At 62.8% G+C, this 16,398-nt stretch overlaps 2 protein-coding genes across 2 annotated transcripts; both read right to left on the bottom strand.

Moving 5' to 3' along the window:
• Positions 1–5,352: 5,352 nt before the first annotated feature.
• LOC142086039 (E3 ubiquitin-protein ligase PHF7-like) lies at positions 5,353–8,219 on the bottom strand. Its single transcript, XM_075158500.1, has 9 exons — positions 8,073–8,219; positions 7,805–7,929; positions 7,381–7,472; positions 7,193–7,294; positions 6,791–6,915; positions 6,547–6,709; positions 6,354–6,460; positions 6,025–6,138; positions 5,353–5,872 (listed from the first exon to the last, which is right to left on the bottom strand). The coding sequence occupies exons 2-9, from the start codon at positions 7,845–7,847 to the stop codon at positions 5,353–5,355; spliced, it is 1,266 nt and encodes a 421-aa protein (XP_075014601.1). The 5' UTR covers positions 7,848–7,929; positions 8,073–8,219.
• A 4,169-nt stretch (positions 8,220–12,388) lies between these two features.
• LOC142086038 (E3 ubiquitin-protein ligase PHF7-like) lies at positions 12,389–15,255 on the bottom strand. The gene is made up of 9 exons (XM_075158498.1): positions 15,109–15,255; positions 14,841–14,965; positions 14,417–14,508; positions 14,229–14,330; positions 13,827–13,951; positions 13,583–13,745; positions 13,390–13,496; positions 13,061–13,174; positions 12,389–12,908 (listed from the first exon to the last, which is right to left on the bottom strand). Exons 2-9 carry the CDS (start codon positions 14,881–14,883, stop codon positions 12,389–12,391), a joined length of 1,266 nt encoding a protein of 421 aa, XP_075014599.1. The 5' UTR covers positions 14,884–14,965; positions 15,109–15,255.
• Positions 15,256–16,398: the final 1,143 nt, after the last annotated feature.

The following is a 16,398-nucleotide window of genomic DNA, read 5'->3' as shown; positions in this document are numbered from 1 at the left end:
CTGCGCCGACGAGCCCTTCCCCCCCGCCGCCCCCGGCCGCTGCGGCCCGCGCAGCTGCTGCCGCCCGCGGGAGGGAGCCGGTGGCGCGGCGGCAGGGCAGCTCCTGCAGGTGCTTCGAGGGGAACGTTTCATATTTTCAGTCCGTCGAGCCAGTGGCGTAACTGGGTGTGATGGTCCAGACATCGGACTTTAAACAGCACAGGGGAAAACGTAGGTTTGTGAGGAAGGACGAGATACGTCAAAAGACAAAGGGGAGGAAAGGGAAGACTGAACAAAGATGCTAAGCATTCACATTTGCAGTCTCCTCAAACATGACAGAAGAGACATCACTGTGAAAAAAAACCTACTCAATTTAAGACCCTCATAATCTTGCAAATATGTAAAAATCTTTTAAAAAGCAGTCAGGTATTCCTTTGGCCAGTCGTATCAATTTAATAAAGGGATTTGATACAGCAGTCTTTATTCTTAAAATATTCCAAGGACCTGAGTAATCTGAGTGATTAGCTTCCAGGAAAGCTCTGACTGTTAGCAAAACAAGTCAGCCATTTTGTGTAAGCATCAATGCTGCTCCATGCATAAGTGCAGATTTACAAGAAAGAGGATTTTCTAGTAATGTGCTACTGCGTAATATATTATCTCCTGGCAAACTGGTACAAACATGTTCCTTATTATGGTAAAAGTCAAAGAAAATTTAGCTTAGTGCTCCTTCACCTTGTTCAGCTATCCTACAAGAAAATCCATGCAGGTTGAAACCTGCAGCTGTACAAACTCTAGTGAAGTCAAAAGGGCTGATAGCAGATGCCCAGCACTTTTATTCCTTTGCTAATTTGGGGCTTTGATGTACCTGTTTCTTAGTTTAATGCCCATCAAAGTGGCCTGAAAAGATTAGTCTTGACTGAAATCATATACTGCTGTAAATGGCATGTCATTAGGTCTCTTCATACTACAATGCACTACGTCTAGCAGTTAACGGGAAGCTCTGGATCACAGGAAAGCAGCGCATTAGAACATCAATGCTACAGGAATTCTTAGGAGAAAATAAGCGTGCAGAAGTAGTAAGGCAGTATACTGCAAAATGTGGCATTTTTTACAACTAGGAGGACCTCCTAGCCTCAGAAAGAGAAAGGATCATGCACCACAAAAAAACCAGTTCAATTTAAAATCTTCACAAAGCAGCATGACACACCAAGGTATTTAAAAATTGAGTCTATCTCATGGCTTTCAAAGATAAAGCCTGTTACCTATAAACTTACCATTTCCTGTTTGCCAAAGAATATGCGAGAGTAAGTAGAGAAATTTTTTTATATGTTTTCAGTCTTCTATAATGCAAAATGAATTCTGAAGACAGAAAGAAAACCAAAAAGAAAAAAGGACTCAGACAAACTTCAGAAGGCATAGAGAAGAAAGCAAAAGAACAGAACTTCAGAAAAAAGGCAGTTTTTATTCTTCATCTACTCAGTACTTTAGCTATTTGCTTTTTGATCTTCTGTCCTCTAACTTGTCCCTCTCAAAACAAGACAGTTTTCAGCTTTCTTATCTCAGCGGTGTGTTTCCCCAATCATCGACTTGCCATTAAAACTCTGGTTTACCTGAAGTAAACAACAAGGGACTCTCACTAGAAGAGGCTTGCACAAGCCTCTCAATTGCTGACCATTCACCTCTACCAATGCTCACAGTCATCTCCTAAAACACCTGAGCTTCCCGTCCTTCTGCGAGGGAAAGATTCTGCAAAAGTCTAGGAAGGAGCAGGTAGGGTGGAGAAGACTGAAACCTTCCCTTGCTAGCCGCCTTCTTGAAGGCCTATGAGGATGTCTCATGGAGAAAAAAAAAAAAACAACAAGAGGGAAATGTAGAGCAGAGGCCATTTACCCTAAGAAACTTACTGTACCTGGGCTGGCTACAGGGCAGCCGAGGGAGCTGTTTCATCAGTCCCTGGGGGTCTTTGGCGACGGTGCTGCAGTACAAGCTTCGATCCAGAGGCAGGAGGAGTCCCCAGGGCAAGGCAGTCCAGGCATGGGCTCAGGTGAGCGCCCAGGCAGTGAGGACCTTTCCTCACCAAGCACCACTAAGTCCACTAATGAACCTGCCAGGACAAAAACCAGACGGTGTCTCAGGTGCCACCAGTGTAGGAAAAAAGGAATGCGAAATCCCAGGTCCGAAATGCAATTCAGGACCAAGGGAGAAGCCTGCAACCCCGCGAAGCCCTTCTACAACACTGGCTGGCTGGCACGGCTGGGAGCGACTAGAGGCTTCCCAGGCTGCCTCCTTCAGCTCCGGCTTTTAGAGTGTCCTCAGCCATCCTCTTCTACCAGCCACCTCCCAAGCCAAACTCTGGTGCTCAGGGTTTCCTTCTCACCAGGCTTGCTGGGATGTCGCTCGGCCTTCCGACGCCGGGGCATTACAGAGCTCCGTTAGCTAGATGCCGACAGAGGTGAACGGTGCCAGGGAACGAGCACCTCGGCTCAGAGCCACAGCTCTTTGGCCAGCTCCGTTCGAGCTCCGTTGCTCAGGAGTGCCTCGGAGCTCGCGTGGCAATCCCCCTGAAGGGCACTTAGGTGCTCCGGCCATGCCTAGACCTCCCGTCTTCCCAATCCCGGCAGTCAAGAATAGAAGGACAAAGTGCTGCCACCGGCTTCTCGTTCGGACCCTCTGTACCTCCTTCCCTTCCTCATGGCCTCTTCGTTGGCAGAAAAGCCCACCAGGTCTCCCAGGTTCCCCTGCCTTCCTCAGCGAGGACAGCTGCTCCCTGCTTTGAGGGGTCGACTCTCGTGCTGCAGGAAGGCCTATCAGGAAGGCACTTGATGCACACACCATGAGACCACCTGGAGTCTGCCCGAAGAGCAGAGGGTTGTTCCAACACGTACAGCCAGCCCACGGGATTTCCTTGGCGCTTTGGTCACCGTTCTTCTTGGATTCAGCCTTCTAGCCCTCCGCCAGCTTCCACAGAGCTGTTGAGCAGTCACTCTGCAACCCAGCCTTTTCTCCTGCCTGCGCTAGGAAGGTGCTCGCTGCTCTCCAAGAGGAGGGAAATCCTTTCGGATGACTGACGTTTCCCAGGCCCCTTGTTACCCTCCCGTAGAGTGGGAGGTGATTTTTTTGCTCCGCAGGGCATGTGACGGGACTCCAGCCCTCAGTGACAGGTACTGCTCTGCCTCTCTGGGACTCTGTGGAGTACAGTCCTTACCAGGTGGTTGCAATCGCTATTCAAAAGGATTCTTGGCTCCTACTGCAAGAAGGAAGCCTTCAGCTGGTGCAGCACAACCGTGTTGGGGACCGTGTTGGGGAACGGGGAACGCCCTTTGGCTCCTGGAGAAACACAATCCCCGGAAATCTTCATGTCACAAACACAGACGTGACACTGAACGGCACTTTTAAAGAAAAGCAGCTTTGCCACTTTGCCACAACGCTCACCAGCCGAGGCACCGAGGGTAGGAAATTGGTTATAGCCTCGTCCAGGACGAAACAGAGTTGAAGCGTGTCAAAAGTCGCTGGGGGCGGGGCGCGTGATTTTGGGGGGCGGGGCGTGTGATTTTGGGGGGCGAGCCGCAAGGGCCATGCCGGGTGGGCGGGCGCAGCCCACATTGCCGGGAGACGGGCGGCAGCGCCGGCTGGGCCGTGCCGGGCCAGGCTGCCCTCCCGGGGGCAGGGGCAGAGACCCCCGGTGCCGGGGGTGGCTGCGAACTTCCCCTGGGGAAACTGAGCAGGCTGCGGGGCCAGCGAGGCCCGAAGCACAGGGCCGTGGCGCTGGGCAGCCGGCCAAGGCCAGCCCGCAAGGAGGGAGGTGTGGGGAAGGTGCTGCCAACCCCCGGGGAGAAGACGACCCTCTGGGCCCAGCCCCTAACGCTGGCCCTCGCGAGAGGGAGAGGAGGAGGAGGAGGAAGCCGACAAATGAGCGTGGAATCTCCCAGTGCAGAGATTAACGGCCGCCTTTATTGTGCCGGTGGAGGGGGATCAGGGCCAGCCCTCGGGGACGGCGCACGGCTGGTCCCGCGGCGGCGTCCGGGCCGGCTGTAGGGAGTTTGGGCCCGACGTTGCAAGCGGGAGCGGTCTCGCACCCGCTCGGGCCCAGGGGCGATGGAGCGGCTGCCGCTCTGGAGCGCTGGGGAGCCGCAGGAGGACCCCGACGGCAGCTGGCTGGCGGCGCTGGGGCTGCTGGTCTCGGGTGCCGGGGAGCCGTGGGACGGCCCCAGCGGCGCCTGGCTGGGGGTGCTGCTCTCAGCACTTGGTGCGGGCGCGCAGCTGCTCTTTCGGCGTCTTCTGGGCCGGCCGTTGGGACTTGCAGCCCGACGTTTCCGCTGGGAGCGGTCTTGCGTGCGGTCGGGCCCAGGGCAGATGGAGCGGCTGCCGCTCTCGAGCGCTGGGGAGCCATGGGACAGCCCCGATGCCACATTGCTGCGGCTGCTGGTCTCTAGTGCCAGAGAGCCGTGGGATGGGCCTAATGCCTCTTGGCTACCAGTGCTGGGGCTGCTGGTCTCTGGTGGTGGGGAGCCGCAGGAGGACCCCGATGGCAGCTGGCTGGCGGTGCTGGGGCTGCTGGTCTCTGGTAGCAGCAAGCTGTGGGACGGCCCCAGCGCCGCCTGGCTGGGGGTGCTGCTCTCAGCACTTGGTGCGGGTGCGCAGCTGCTCTTACGGCGTCTTCTGGGCCGGCCGCTGGGACTTGGGGCCCGACGTTTCAGCTGGGAGCGGTCTCGCGTGCGGTCGGGCCCAGGAGGGCTGGAGCGGCTGCTGCCCTCAAGCACTGAGGAGCTGGGGGACAGCCCCGATGCCACATTGCTGGGGCTGCTGGTCTCCGTTGCCAGGGAGCCATGGGACGGCCCCAAAGCCGCATTGCTGGTCTCGAGTGCCAGGGAGCCGTGGGACAGCCCCGATGCCGCCTGGCTGGCGGTGCTGCTGTCAGCATTTGGTGCTGGTGCATGGCTCCTGTCATGGCGTCTTCGGGGCCGGCTGTAGGGAGTTTGGGCCCGACGTTGCAAGCGGGAGCGGTCTCGCACCCGCTCGGGCCCAGGGGCGATGGAGCGGCTGCCGCTCTGGAGCGCTGGGGAGCCGCAGGAGGACCCCAACGGCAGCTGGCTGGCGGCGCTGGGCCGGCTGGTCTCGGGTGCCGGGGAGCCGTGGGACGGCCCCAGCGGCGCCTGGCTGGGGGTGCTGCTCTCAGCACTTGGTGCGTGAGCGCAGCTGCTCTCACGGCGTCTTCTGGGCCGGCCGTTAGGACTTGCAGCCCGACGTTTCAACCGGGAGCGGTCTCGCGTGGGGTCGGGCCCAGGGGAGCTGGAGCGGCTGCTGTCCTGAAGCGGCGGGGAGCCGCAGGAAGAGCCTGATGATGCCTCGCTGCCAGTGCTGGGGCTGCTGGTCTCAGGTGCCAGAGATCTGAGAGACTGCCCCGATGCCGCCTGGCTGGCGGTGCTGGAGCTGCTCGTGCTGGGTACCGGGGAGCCGAGGGATGACCCCGATGGTGCCTGGCTGGCGGTGCTGGGGCTGCTGGTGTCGGGTGCCGGGGAGCCGTGGGAAGGCCCCGATCCTGACTGGCTGGCGGTGCTGGGGCCGGCGAGCTCCGAGCTGGCGCTGGAGGCTGTAAGGGGAAGCAGGAAGGTCAAGGGCACGGCCCCCCAGGCCCGGGGCAGGATAGGCCAGAGCGGTGCCCCCAGCCCCCCTGAAGCAGAGAGGCTCTGCCAAGCCCACCCTGGGCACCCGCTGGCAGGCCTTGCCTGGCCCCTGGCCCCAGCCCAGGGGCACCCGGGTGCTTTGCCTCTTACCGGTGCCCAGGCCAGCACAGCTGTCACACTCCCAGCTGGCCGTGCTGTTCCTCAAGTGGGAGCAGCCTCTGTGGGTGCCCTCGGCAGCGCAGGAGCAGCACAGGAGCAGTCGCCAGGGCCTGGGGAAGCAAAGGGGTTCGTGGCTCTGAGGACAACGTGACCGCAGCACGGGATCGTCCGGCAGAGCTCTGCTTCTCAGCCCTTCCGCTTCGAGCCCTGGGCGGGACACAGGTCCCGGGCAGAGCCCCGGGCTGCAGCTTTGGCAACTTACCCCTCTTCCTCTGCCTGCTCCCTGCCTCCTGGGCAAAGGCACTCCCTGGCATCGCAGCGGCTGTGCCTCTCACTTAGTGCCGCATACGCCTGGCTGTTCTCCCACGATGGCAGTCTGATGGAGAAAGGAAAACTGGTGAGCCCCTGCTGCCCCGGCATAAGGCAGGTGCAGGGCGTCCCTGCTCTTCCCCCTGCCCTGGTTCCAACTCCTCCGTGAAGCTGAAGCCCAGACGCACGGGACAGCGGAGGGCCAGGACTGCTGGGGCAGGCCCTGGCAGGGCACAGCGCTTGCACCCTCCTGTCTTGGGAGCCGGGCAGAAGGACACCAACCTGAAGGGGATTCGGATCCCCACGGTGAACATTTCCGAGACAAATGCTTCCCTATCTCTACAGAGGGGGCACTGGAAGCAGGAAATGCCGGCGCGCACAGCCTGTCCCTGCAGGAGAAACGTAAGGAGCGTGAGTGAGGCCCTGGTGCTGCTGAGCGCCCACCGTGCCCCGGGGGCGAGGGAACGGCTCCTACCTGGATGCAGCCCCTGTGGAACCAGGCGTGTTTGCACGCTGGGCACACCATGGTGCAGTAGGACTTTCTGTCCCCCACAAGGTCCAGGCAGATGAGGCAGGCGGTGTTCTCCTCCGGAGCCGCCTGCACTGCCTGCTCTGGGCGGTGCTCGCAGCAGAAGGACCTGGGGGAAGAGGAAAGGGATGGGCGAGGTGAGAAGCACTGGGTCCTTCCCCGGTGGCGGCGAGGAGGGGAGAGGAGGTACCTGTACTGAAGAAAGAACTGGGTGACGCATCCACCCTCCACGGCACAGGGGAGGTGGAAGCTGCGGTCGCAGCCTGTCTCCTGGCAGGTGATGGTGGCCCCGCTCTCGCCACAGACGAAGCAGTGCTGGAAGAAGCACAGCAGCCCCCATCAGCGGCAGCCTCCGGGCCTCCGCAGCCAGCCCCACACCTCCGGGCAGGGCGCAGGATGCGGCCGCTGCTGGGTCCCACCCCGCAGATCCTGGCGGACGAGGGCCCTGTGCTGGAGGCTCTGTGGAGCTGCTGGGAGCAAGGCTTTTGTGCCAGAGCTGGTTGGAAGGGCTGGCATTTCTTTCTCGGGGTCTGGGCTAAGCTCCCGCAGACCTCTCCTGGCACAAATCTCCTCATTCTTGTCAGGTGCTCACCTTCCGCGCTGCCTGCTCGATCGTGCCTCGAATATCCTCAGGCAGAAATCCCATGAGTCCTACGTCCTGGAGCTCTTGCTGAAAAAGCTCGTTGGCAAAAAACTGCAGAAGAGAAAAGACGAGGAGCTGATGAGGAGCTGGCAGGCACTGCCTGTCGGAAAGCTGGAGGGAGCCCCCGCGGAACTCACCAGGCAGAACACATGGGCACAGAGCCCGTGCTTCTCCACTTTGCGCCCGCAGGTGTCCGGGTCAGCCTCTGCCCGGCGACACAGCATGCATGCTGGAGGGGAGAGAGCAAATGCCACCGGGCATGAGCGCGTCTGCGGGGCCGGGGGAAGCGTCCCTGAGGGCTTGCCCCAAGGGCCTGCTCTGTCCCTGCCTAGCTGGCTGATGGGCAGGGCTGGAGGCCTTGGGGAGGAAGGGGGCATTGCAGGCAGGGGTGTCCCAGCAGGTGCCCACTGCCCAGCCTGGGCCCCGCTTGCTGAGGAAAGGAGGGGCCCTGCCCCGGGGCGGGTGGGGAGCTCCTGCCTCCCCCTGCCACCGCGCTCGGCCCCACGCTGACCGCCCCGACAACCCCTCTGCCAGGCTGCGGGAGGGATGCTTTGCTCTCACCCTGCTCCCTCGAGTCGGGGGCCTCCTGCTTCCTTGCGGCCATGGCGCACGTCAGCGGTGAGCGTTTGGAGAGTCCCTGTCCCAGCAGCGCCGGGGTGTCTCCTCCAGGTGCTCCTCTGCTGACTCTGAGGGAGAAGCGGGACGCGGGTGAGGGAGAAGCGGGACGCGGGTGAGCTTGCGGCACAGGGCCAGAGCCCTGAGGCGTGGGGTCCCCCGCCAACCCCGGCAGCCCCGCGCAAGCCCCGTCCTTCCCCTGCCCTCTCCTCACCTCTCCAGGGCGCACTGACGCACGGCCTGAGCCCAGCGGTCCTTTTTGTGGGCTTGGCCCCGCGGGTCACGGTGGCCACTGTGACACGAGGGGATGTCACAGGGACGCCCTCGGCCACCTCGGCCCCCGCCTCACAGGGGTGGGTGTGAAGCGCCGGGGCGGGGCCCGAGCCCTCGGCACCCGCGTCAGCGGGGCGGCTGCTCCTGCAGCGCGTGCAGAGTCAAACGCCAGGTCCCCCGGGGCAGCCGTCGAGGGTGGCACCGTTGGCCGAAAGGTGCTGTTCAGGCAGTGCGGCTCCAGGGCTCCAGCCCTGGCCAAGGGAAATCTCTGCTGCTGCCCCGGCACGGGGAGCGCTGCCAGCAGGCCGGGGAAGGCGATCCTTCCTCCCTGCGCCGCACCGGGAAGGCTGCACCTGCAGTCCTGCCTCCGGTTCTGGGCTCCCCGGTACAGGGGAGAGAAGCGACCTTGGAGCCTGGCCTGGGCTCACCCATCCCATCCGCTCAGACGCGGTGGGTGGCCGGGGCACAGCACAGGACCTCAGGACGGCACCTCAAAGTCGCAGGTGGCCCAACGTCTTTCTCCCGCACTCCTTAGCGCTTTGGTGAGGTGCTGCCTCCGGAACAAAAAGCGGCGGGACCGCAAGCTGGGGAGTCACGGCAGAAAGGGCCTTTTCTCATGGCGATAACCTGCCTTTCAGAGTCAGTGCGAGCCTTTCCTCGGTGGGGTCGGAAACCGCAAGTGGCTGTGGGGCAGCTGCGGAGGCGGTGGGTGGGAGGGTTGATCTGTTTGAGGGTAGAAAGGCTCTACAGAGGGATCTGGACATCGGGATCGATGGGCCGAGGGTTGTCAAGCACTGGAACAGGCTGCTTGAGTCACCATCCCTGGAGGTATTTGAAAGACGCGTAGACGTGGCGCTTAGGGACATGGTTTAGTGGTGGACTTGGCAGTGCTAGGTTAACGGTTGGACTCGATGATCTGAAGGGTCTTTTCCAACCTAATTCTGATTCTATGATTCTAATTACCATTCCATTATTGCTTAAGCGCCATTTGATTACCATTTGATTTTCATGCAACCCTCGATGAATTACCATTTGATCATCGCTTAATCATGAATAAAACCCACAACGATGACTTCTCTGAATAATTCAGCCTGCAACCCCGCGAAGCCCTTCTACAACACTGGCTGGCTGGCACGGCTGGGAGCGACTAGAGGCTTCCCAGGCTGCCTCCTTCAGCTCCGGCTTTTAGAGTGTCCTCAGCCATCCTCTTCTACCAGCCACCTCCCAAGCCAAACTCTGGTGCTCAGGGTTTCCTTCTCACCAGGCTTGCTGGGATGTCGCTCGGCCTTCCGACGCCGGGGCATTACAGAGCTCCGTTAGCTAGATGCCGACAGAGGTGAACGGTGCCAGGGAACGAGCACCTCGGCTCAGAGCCACAGCTCTTTGGCCAGCTCCGTTCGAGCTCCGTTGCTCAGGAGTGCCTCGGAGCTCGCGTGGCAATCCCCCTGAAGGGCACTTAGGTGCTCCGGCCATGCCTAGACCTCCCGTCTTCCCAATCCCGGCAGTCAAGAATAGAAGGACAAAGTGCTGCCACCGGCTTCTCGTTCGGACCCTCTGTACCTCCTTCCCTTCCTCATGGCCTCTTCGTTGGCAGAAAAGCCCACCAGGTCTCCCAGGTTCCCCTGCCTTCCTCAGCGAGGACAGCTGCTCCCTGCTTTGAGGGGTCGACTCTCGTGCTGCAGGAAGGCCTATGAGGAAGGCACTTGATGCACACACCATGAGACCACCTGGAGTCTGCCCGAAGAGCAGAGGGTTGTTCCAACGCGTACAGCCAGCCCACGGGATTTCCTTGGCGCTTTGGTCACCGTTCTTCTTGGGTTCGGCCTTCTAGCCCTCCGCCAGCTTCCACAGAGCTGTTGAGCAGTCACTCTGCAACCCAGCCTTTTCTCCTGCCTGCGCTAGGAAGGTGCTCGCTGCTCTCCAAGAGGAGGGAAATCCTTTCGGATGACTGACGTTTCCCAGGCCCCTTGTTACCCTCCCGTAGAGTGGGAGGTGATTTTTTTGCTCCGCAGGGCATGTGACGGGACTCCAGCCCTCAGTGACAGGTACTGCTCTGCCTCTCTGGGACTCTGTGGAGTACAGTCCTTACCAGGTGGTTGCAATCGCTATTCAAAAGGATTCTTGGCTCCTACTGCAAGAAGGAAGCCTTCAGCTGGTGCAGCACAACCGTGTTGGGGACCGTGTTGGGGAACGGGGAACGCCCTTTGGCTCCTGGAGAAACACAATCCCCGGAAATCTTCATGTCACAAACACAGACGTGACACTGAACGGCACTTTTAAAGAAAAGCAGCTTTGCCACTTTGCCACAACGCTCACCAGCCGAGGCACCGAGGGTAGGAAATTGGTTATAGCCTCGTCCAGGACGAAACAGAGTTGAAGCGTGTCAAAAGTCGCTGGGGGCGGGGCGCGTGATTTTGGGGGGCGGGGCGTGTGATTTTGGGGGGCGAGCCGCAAGGGCCATGCCGGGTGGGCGGGCGCAGCCCACATTGCCGGGAGACGGGCGGCAGCGCCGGCTGGGCCGTGCCGGGCCAGGCTGCCCTCCCGGGGGCAGGGGCAGAGACCCCCGGTGCCGGGGGTGGCTGCGAACTTCCCCTGGGGAAACTGAGCAGGCTGCGGGGCCAGCGAGGCCCGAAGCACAGGGCCGTGGCGCTGGGCAGCCGGCCAAGGCCAGCCCGCAAGGAGGGAGGTGTGGGGAAGGTGCTGCCAACCCCCGGGGAGAAGACGACCCTCTGGGCCCAGCCCCTAACGCTGGCCCTCGCGAGAGGGAGAGGAGGAGGAGGAGGAAGCCGACAAATGAGCGTGGAATCTCCCAGTGCAGAGATTAACGGCCGCCTTTATTGTGCCGGTGGAGGGGGATCAGGGCCAGCCCTCGGGGACGGCGCACGGCTGGTCCCGCGGCGGCGTCCGGGCCGGCTGTAGGGAGTTTGGGCCCGACGTTGCAAGCGGGAGCGGTCTCGCACCCGCTCGGGCCCAGGGGCGATGGAGCGGCTGCCGCTCTGGAGCGCTGGGGAGCCGCAGGAGGACCCCGACGGCAGCTGGCTGGCGGCGCTGGGGCTGCTGGTCTCGGGTGCCGGGGAGCCGTGGGACGGCCCCAGCGGCGCCTGGCTGGGGGTGCTGCTCTCAGCACTTGGTGCGGGCGCGCAGCTGCTCTTTCGGCGTCTTCTGGGCCGGCCGTTGGGACTTGCAGCCCGACGTTTCCGCTGGGAGCGGTCTTGCGTGCGGTCGGGCCCAGGGCAGATGGAGCGGCTGCCGCTCTCGAGCGCTGGGGAGCCATGGGACAGCCCCGATGCCACATTGCTGCGGCTGCTGGTCTCTAGTGCCAGAGAGCCGTGGGATGGGCCTAATGCCTCTTGGCTACCAGTGCTGGGGCTGCTGGTCTCCGGTGGTGGGGAGCCGCAGGAGGACCCCGATGGCAGCTGGCTGGCGGTGCTGGGGCTGCTGGTCTCTGGTAGCAGCGAGCTGTGGGACGGCCCCAGCGCCGCCTGGCTGGGGGTGCTGCTCTCAGCACTTGGTGCGGGCGCGCAGCTGCTCTTACGGCGTCTTCTGGGCCGGCCGCTGGGACTTGGGGCCCGACGTTTCAGCTGGGAGCGGTCTCGCATGCGGTCGGGCCCAGGAGGGCTGGAGCGGCTGCTGCCCTCAAGCACTGAGGAGCTGGGGGACAGCCCCGATGCCACATTGCTGGGGCTGCTGGTCTCCGTTGCCAGGGAGCCATGGGACGGCCCCAAAGCCGCATTGCTGGTCTCGAGTGCCAGGGAGCCGTGGGACAGCCCCGATGCCGCCTGGCTGGCGGTGCTGCTGTCAGCATTTGGTGCTGGTGCATGGCTCCTGTCATGGCGTCTTCGGGGCCGGCTGTAGGGAGTTTGGGCCCGACGTTGCAAGCGGGAGCGGTCTCGCACCCGCTCGGGCCCAGGGGCGATGGAGCGGCTGCCGCTCTGGAGCGCTGGGGAGCCGCAGGAGGACCCCAACGGCAGCTGGCTGGCGGCGCTGGGCCGGCTGGTCTCGGGTGCCGGGGAGCCGTGGGACGGCCCCAGCGGCGCCTGGCTGGGGGTGCTGCTCTCAGCACTTGGTGCGTGAGCGCAGCTGCTCTCACGGCGTCTTCTGGGCCGGCCGTTAGGACTTGCAGCCCGACGTTTCAACCGGGAGCGGTCTCGCGTGGGGTCGGGCCCAGGGGAGCTGGAGCGGCTGCTGTCCTGAAGCGGCGGGGAGCCGCAGGAAGAGCCTGATGATGCCTCGCTGCCAGTGCTGGGGCTGCTGGTCTCAGGTGCCAGAGATCTGAGAGACTGCCCCGATGCCGCCTGGCTGGCGGTGCTGGAGCTGCTCGTGCTGGGTACCGGGGAGCCGAGGGATGACCCCGATGGTGCCTGGCTGGCGGTGCTCGGGCTGCTGGTGTCGGGTGCCGGGGAGCCGTGGGAAGGCCCCGATCCTGACTGGCTGGCGGTGCTGGGGCCGGCGAGCTCCGAGCTGGCGCTGGAGGCTGTAAGGGGAAGCAGGAAGGTCAAGGGCACGGCCCCCCAGGCCCGGGGCAGGATAGGCCAGAGCGGTGCCCCCAGCCCCCCTGAAGCAGAGAGGCTCTGCCAAGCCCACCCTGGGCACCCGCTGGCAGGCCTTGCCTGGCCCCTGGCCCCAGCCCAGGGGCACCCGGGTGCTTTGCCTCTTACCGGTGCCCAGGCCAGCACAGCTGTCACACTCCCAGCTGGCCGTGCTGTTCCTCAAGTGGGAGCAGCCTCTGTGGGTGCCCTCGGCAGCGCAGGAGCAGCACAGGAGCAGTCGCCAGGGCCTGGGGAAGCAAAGGGGTTCGTGGCTCTGAGGACAACGTGACCGCAGCACGGGATCGTCCGGCAGAGCTCTGCTTCTCAGCCCTTCCGCTTCGAGCCCTGGGCGGGACACAGGTCCCGGGCAGAGCCCCGGGCTGCAGCTTTGGCAACTTACCCCTCTTCCTCTGCCTGCTCCCTGCCTCCTGGGCAAAGGCACTCCCTGGCATCGCAGCGGCTGTGCCTCTCACTTAGTGCCGCATACGCCTGGCTGTTCTCCCACGATGGCAGTCTGATGGAGAAAGGAAAACTGGTGAGCCCCTGCTGCCCCGGCATAAGGCAGGTGCAGGGCGTCCCTGCTCTTCCCCCTGCCCTGGTTCCAACTCCTCCGTGAAGCTGAAGCCCAGACGCACGGGACAGCGGAGGGCCAGGACTGCTGGGGCAGGCCCTGGCAGGGCACAGCGCTTGCACCCTCCTGTCTTGGGAGCCGGGCAGAAGGACACCAACCTGAAGGGGATTCGGATCCCCACGGTGAACATTTCCGAGACAAATGCTTCCCTATCTCTACAGAGGGGGCACTGGAAGCAGGAAATGCCGGCGCGCACAGCCTGTCCCTGCAGGAGAAACGTAAGGAGCGTGAGTGAGGCCCTGGTGCTGCTGAGCGCCCACCGTGCCCCGGGGGCGAGGGAACGGCTCCTACCTGGATGCAGCCCCTGTGGAACCAGGCGTGTTTGCACGCTGGGCACACCATGGTGCAGTAGGACTTTCTGTCCCCCACAAGGTCCAGGCAGATGAGGCAGGCGGTGTTCTCCTCCGGAGCCGCCTGCACTGCCTGCTCTGGGCGGTGCTCGCAGCAGAAGGACCTGGGGGAAGAGGAAAGGGATGGGCGAGGTGAGAAGCACTGGGTCCTTCCCCGGTGGCGGCGAGGAGGGGAGAGGAGGTACCTGTACTGAAGAAAGAACTGGGTGACGCATCCACCCTCCACGGCACAGGGGAGGTGGAAGCTGCGGTCGCAGCCTGTCTCCTGGCAGGTGATGGTGGCCCCGCTCTCGCCACAGACGAAGCAGTGCTGGAAGAAGCACAGCAGCCCCCATCAGCGGCAGCCTCCGGGTCTCCGCAGCCAGCCCCACACCTCCGGGCAGGGCGCAGGATGCGGCCGCTGCTGGGTCCCACCCCGCAGATCCTGGCGGACGAGGGCCCTGTGCTGGAGGCTCTGTGGAGCTGCTGGGAGCAAGGCTTTTGTGCCAGAGCTGGTTGGAAGGGCTGGCATTTCTTTCTCGGGGTCTGGGCTAAGCTCCCGCAGACCTCTCCTGGCACAAATCTCCTCATTCTTGTCAGGTGCTCACCTTCCGCGCTGCCTGCTCGATCGTGCCTCGAATATCCTCAGGCAGAAATCCCATGAGTCCTACGTCCTGGAGCTCTTGCTGAAAAAGCTCGTTGGCAAAAAACTGCAGAAGAGAAAAGACGAGGAGCTGATGAGGAGCTGGCAGGCACTGCCTGTCGGAAAGCTGGAGGGAGCCCCCGCGGAACTCACCAGGCAGAACACATGGGCACAGAGCCCGTGCTTCTCCACTTTGCGCCCGCAGGTGTCCGGGTCAGCCTCTGCCCGGCGACACAGCATGCATGCTGGAGGGGAGAGAGCAAATGCCACCGGGCATGAGCGCGTCTGCGGGGCCGGGGGAAGCGTCCCTGAGGGCTTGCCCCAAGGGCCTGCTCTGTCCCTGCCTAGCTGGCTGATGGGCAGGGCTGGAGGCCTTGGGGAGGAAGGGGGCATTGCAGGCAGGGGTGTCCCAGCAGGTGCCCACTGCCCAGCCTGGGCCCCGCTTGCTGAGGAAAGGAGGGGCCCTGCCCCGGGGCGGGTGGGGAGCTCCTGCCTCCCCCTGCCACCGCGCTCGGCCCCACGCTGACCGCCCCGACAACCCCTCTGCCAGGCTGCGGGAGGGATGCTTTGCTCTCACCCTGCTCCCTCGAGTCGGGGGCCTCCTGCTTCCTTGCGGCCATGGCGCACGTCAGCGGTGAGCGTTTGGAGAGTCCCTGTCCCAGCAGCGCCGGGGTGTCTCCTCCAGGTGCTCCTCTGCTGACTCTGAGGGAGAAGCGGGACGCGGGTGAGGGAGAAGCGGGACGCGGGTGAGCTTGCGGCACAGGGCCAGAGCCCTGAGGCGTGGGGTCCCCCGCCAACCCCGGCAGCCCCGCGCAAGCCCCGTCCTTCCCCTGCCCTCTCCTCACCTCTCCAGGGCGCACTGACGCACGGCCTGAGCCCAGCGGTCCTTTTTGTGGGCTTGGCCCCGCGGGTCACGGTGGCCACTGTGACACGAGGGGATGTCACAGGGACGCCCTCGGCCACCTCGGCCCCCGCCTCACAGGGGTGGGTGTGAAGCGCCGGGGCGGGGCCCGAGCCCTCGGCACCCGCGTCAGCGGGGCGGCTGCTCCTGCAGCGCGTGCAGAGTCAAACGCCAGGTCCCCCGGGGCAGCCGTCGAGGGTGGCACCGTTGGCCGAAAGGTGCTGTTCAGGCAGTGCGGCTCCAGGGCTCCAGCCCTGGCCAAGGGAAATCTCTGCTGCTGCCCCGGCACGGGGAGCGCTGCCAGCAGGCCGGGGAAGGCGATCCTTCCTCCCTGCGCCGCACCGGGAAGGCTGCACCTGCAGTCCTGCCTCCGGTTCTGGGCTCCCTGGTACAGGGGAGAGAAGCGACCTTGGAGCCTGGCCTGGGCTCACCCATCCCATCCGCTCAGACGCGGTGGGTGGCCGGGGCACAGCACAGGACCTCAGGACGGCACCTCAAAGTCGCAGGTGGCCCAACGTCTTTCTCCCGCACTCCTTAGCGCTTTGGTGAGGTGCTGCCTCCGGAACAAAAAGCGGCGGGACCGCAAGCTGGGGAGTCACGGCAGAAAGGGCCTTTTCTCATGGCGATAACCTGCCTTTCAGAGTCAGTGCGAGCCTTTCCTCGGTGGGGTCGGAAACCGCAAGTGGCTGTGGGGCAGCTGCGGAGGCGGTGGGTGGGAGGGTTGATCTGTTTGAGGGTAGAAAGGCTCTACAGAGGGATCTGGACATCGGGATCGATGGGCCGAGGGTTGTCAAGCACTGGAACAGGCTGCTTGAGTCACCATCCCTGGAGGTATTTGAAAGACGCGTAGACGTGGCGCTTAGGGACATGGTTTAGTGGTGGACTTGGCAGTGCTAGGTTAACGGTTGGACTCGATGATCTGAAGGGTCTTTTCCAACCTAATTCTGATTCTATGATTCTAATTACCATTCCATTATTGCTTAAGCGCCATTTGATTACCATTTGATTTTCATGCAACCCTCGATGAATTACCATTTGATCATCGCTTAATCATGAATAAAACCCACAACGATGACTTCTCTGAATAATTCAGCCTGCAACCCCGCGAAGCCCTTCTACAACACTGGCTGGCTGGCACGGCTGGGAGCGACTAGAGGCTTCCCAGGCTGCCTCCTTCAGCTCCGGCTTTTAGAGTGTCCTCAGCCATCCTCTTCTACCAGCCACCTCCCAAGCC

This window comes from Calonectris borealis, chromosome 10, assembly GCF_964195595.1.
Source record: "Calonectris borealis chromosome 10, bCalBor7.hap1.2, whole genome shotgun sequence".
In the NCBI taxonomy this organism is placed as follows: domain Eukaryota; kingdom Metazoa; phylum Chordata; class Aves; order Procellariiformes; family Procellariidae; genus Calonectris; species Calonectris borealis.
Note: the sequence above shows the minus strand (reverse complement) of the source record. Positions and strands in the feature narration are given on the sequence as shown.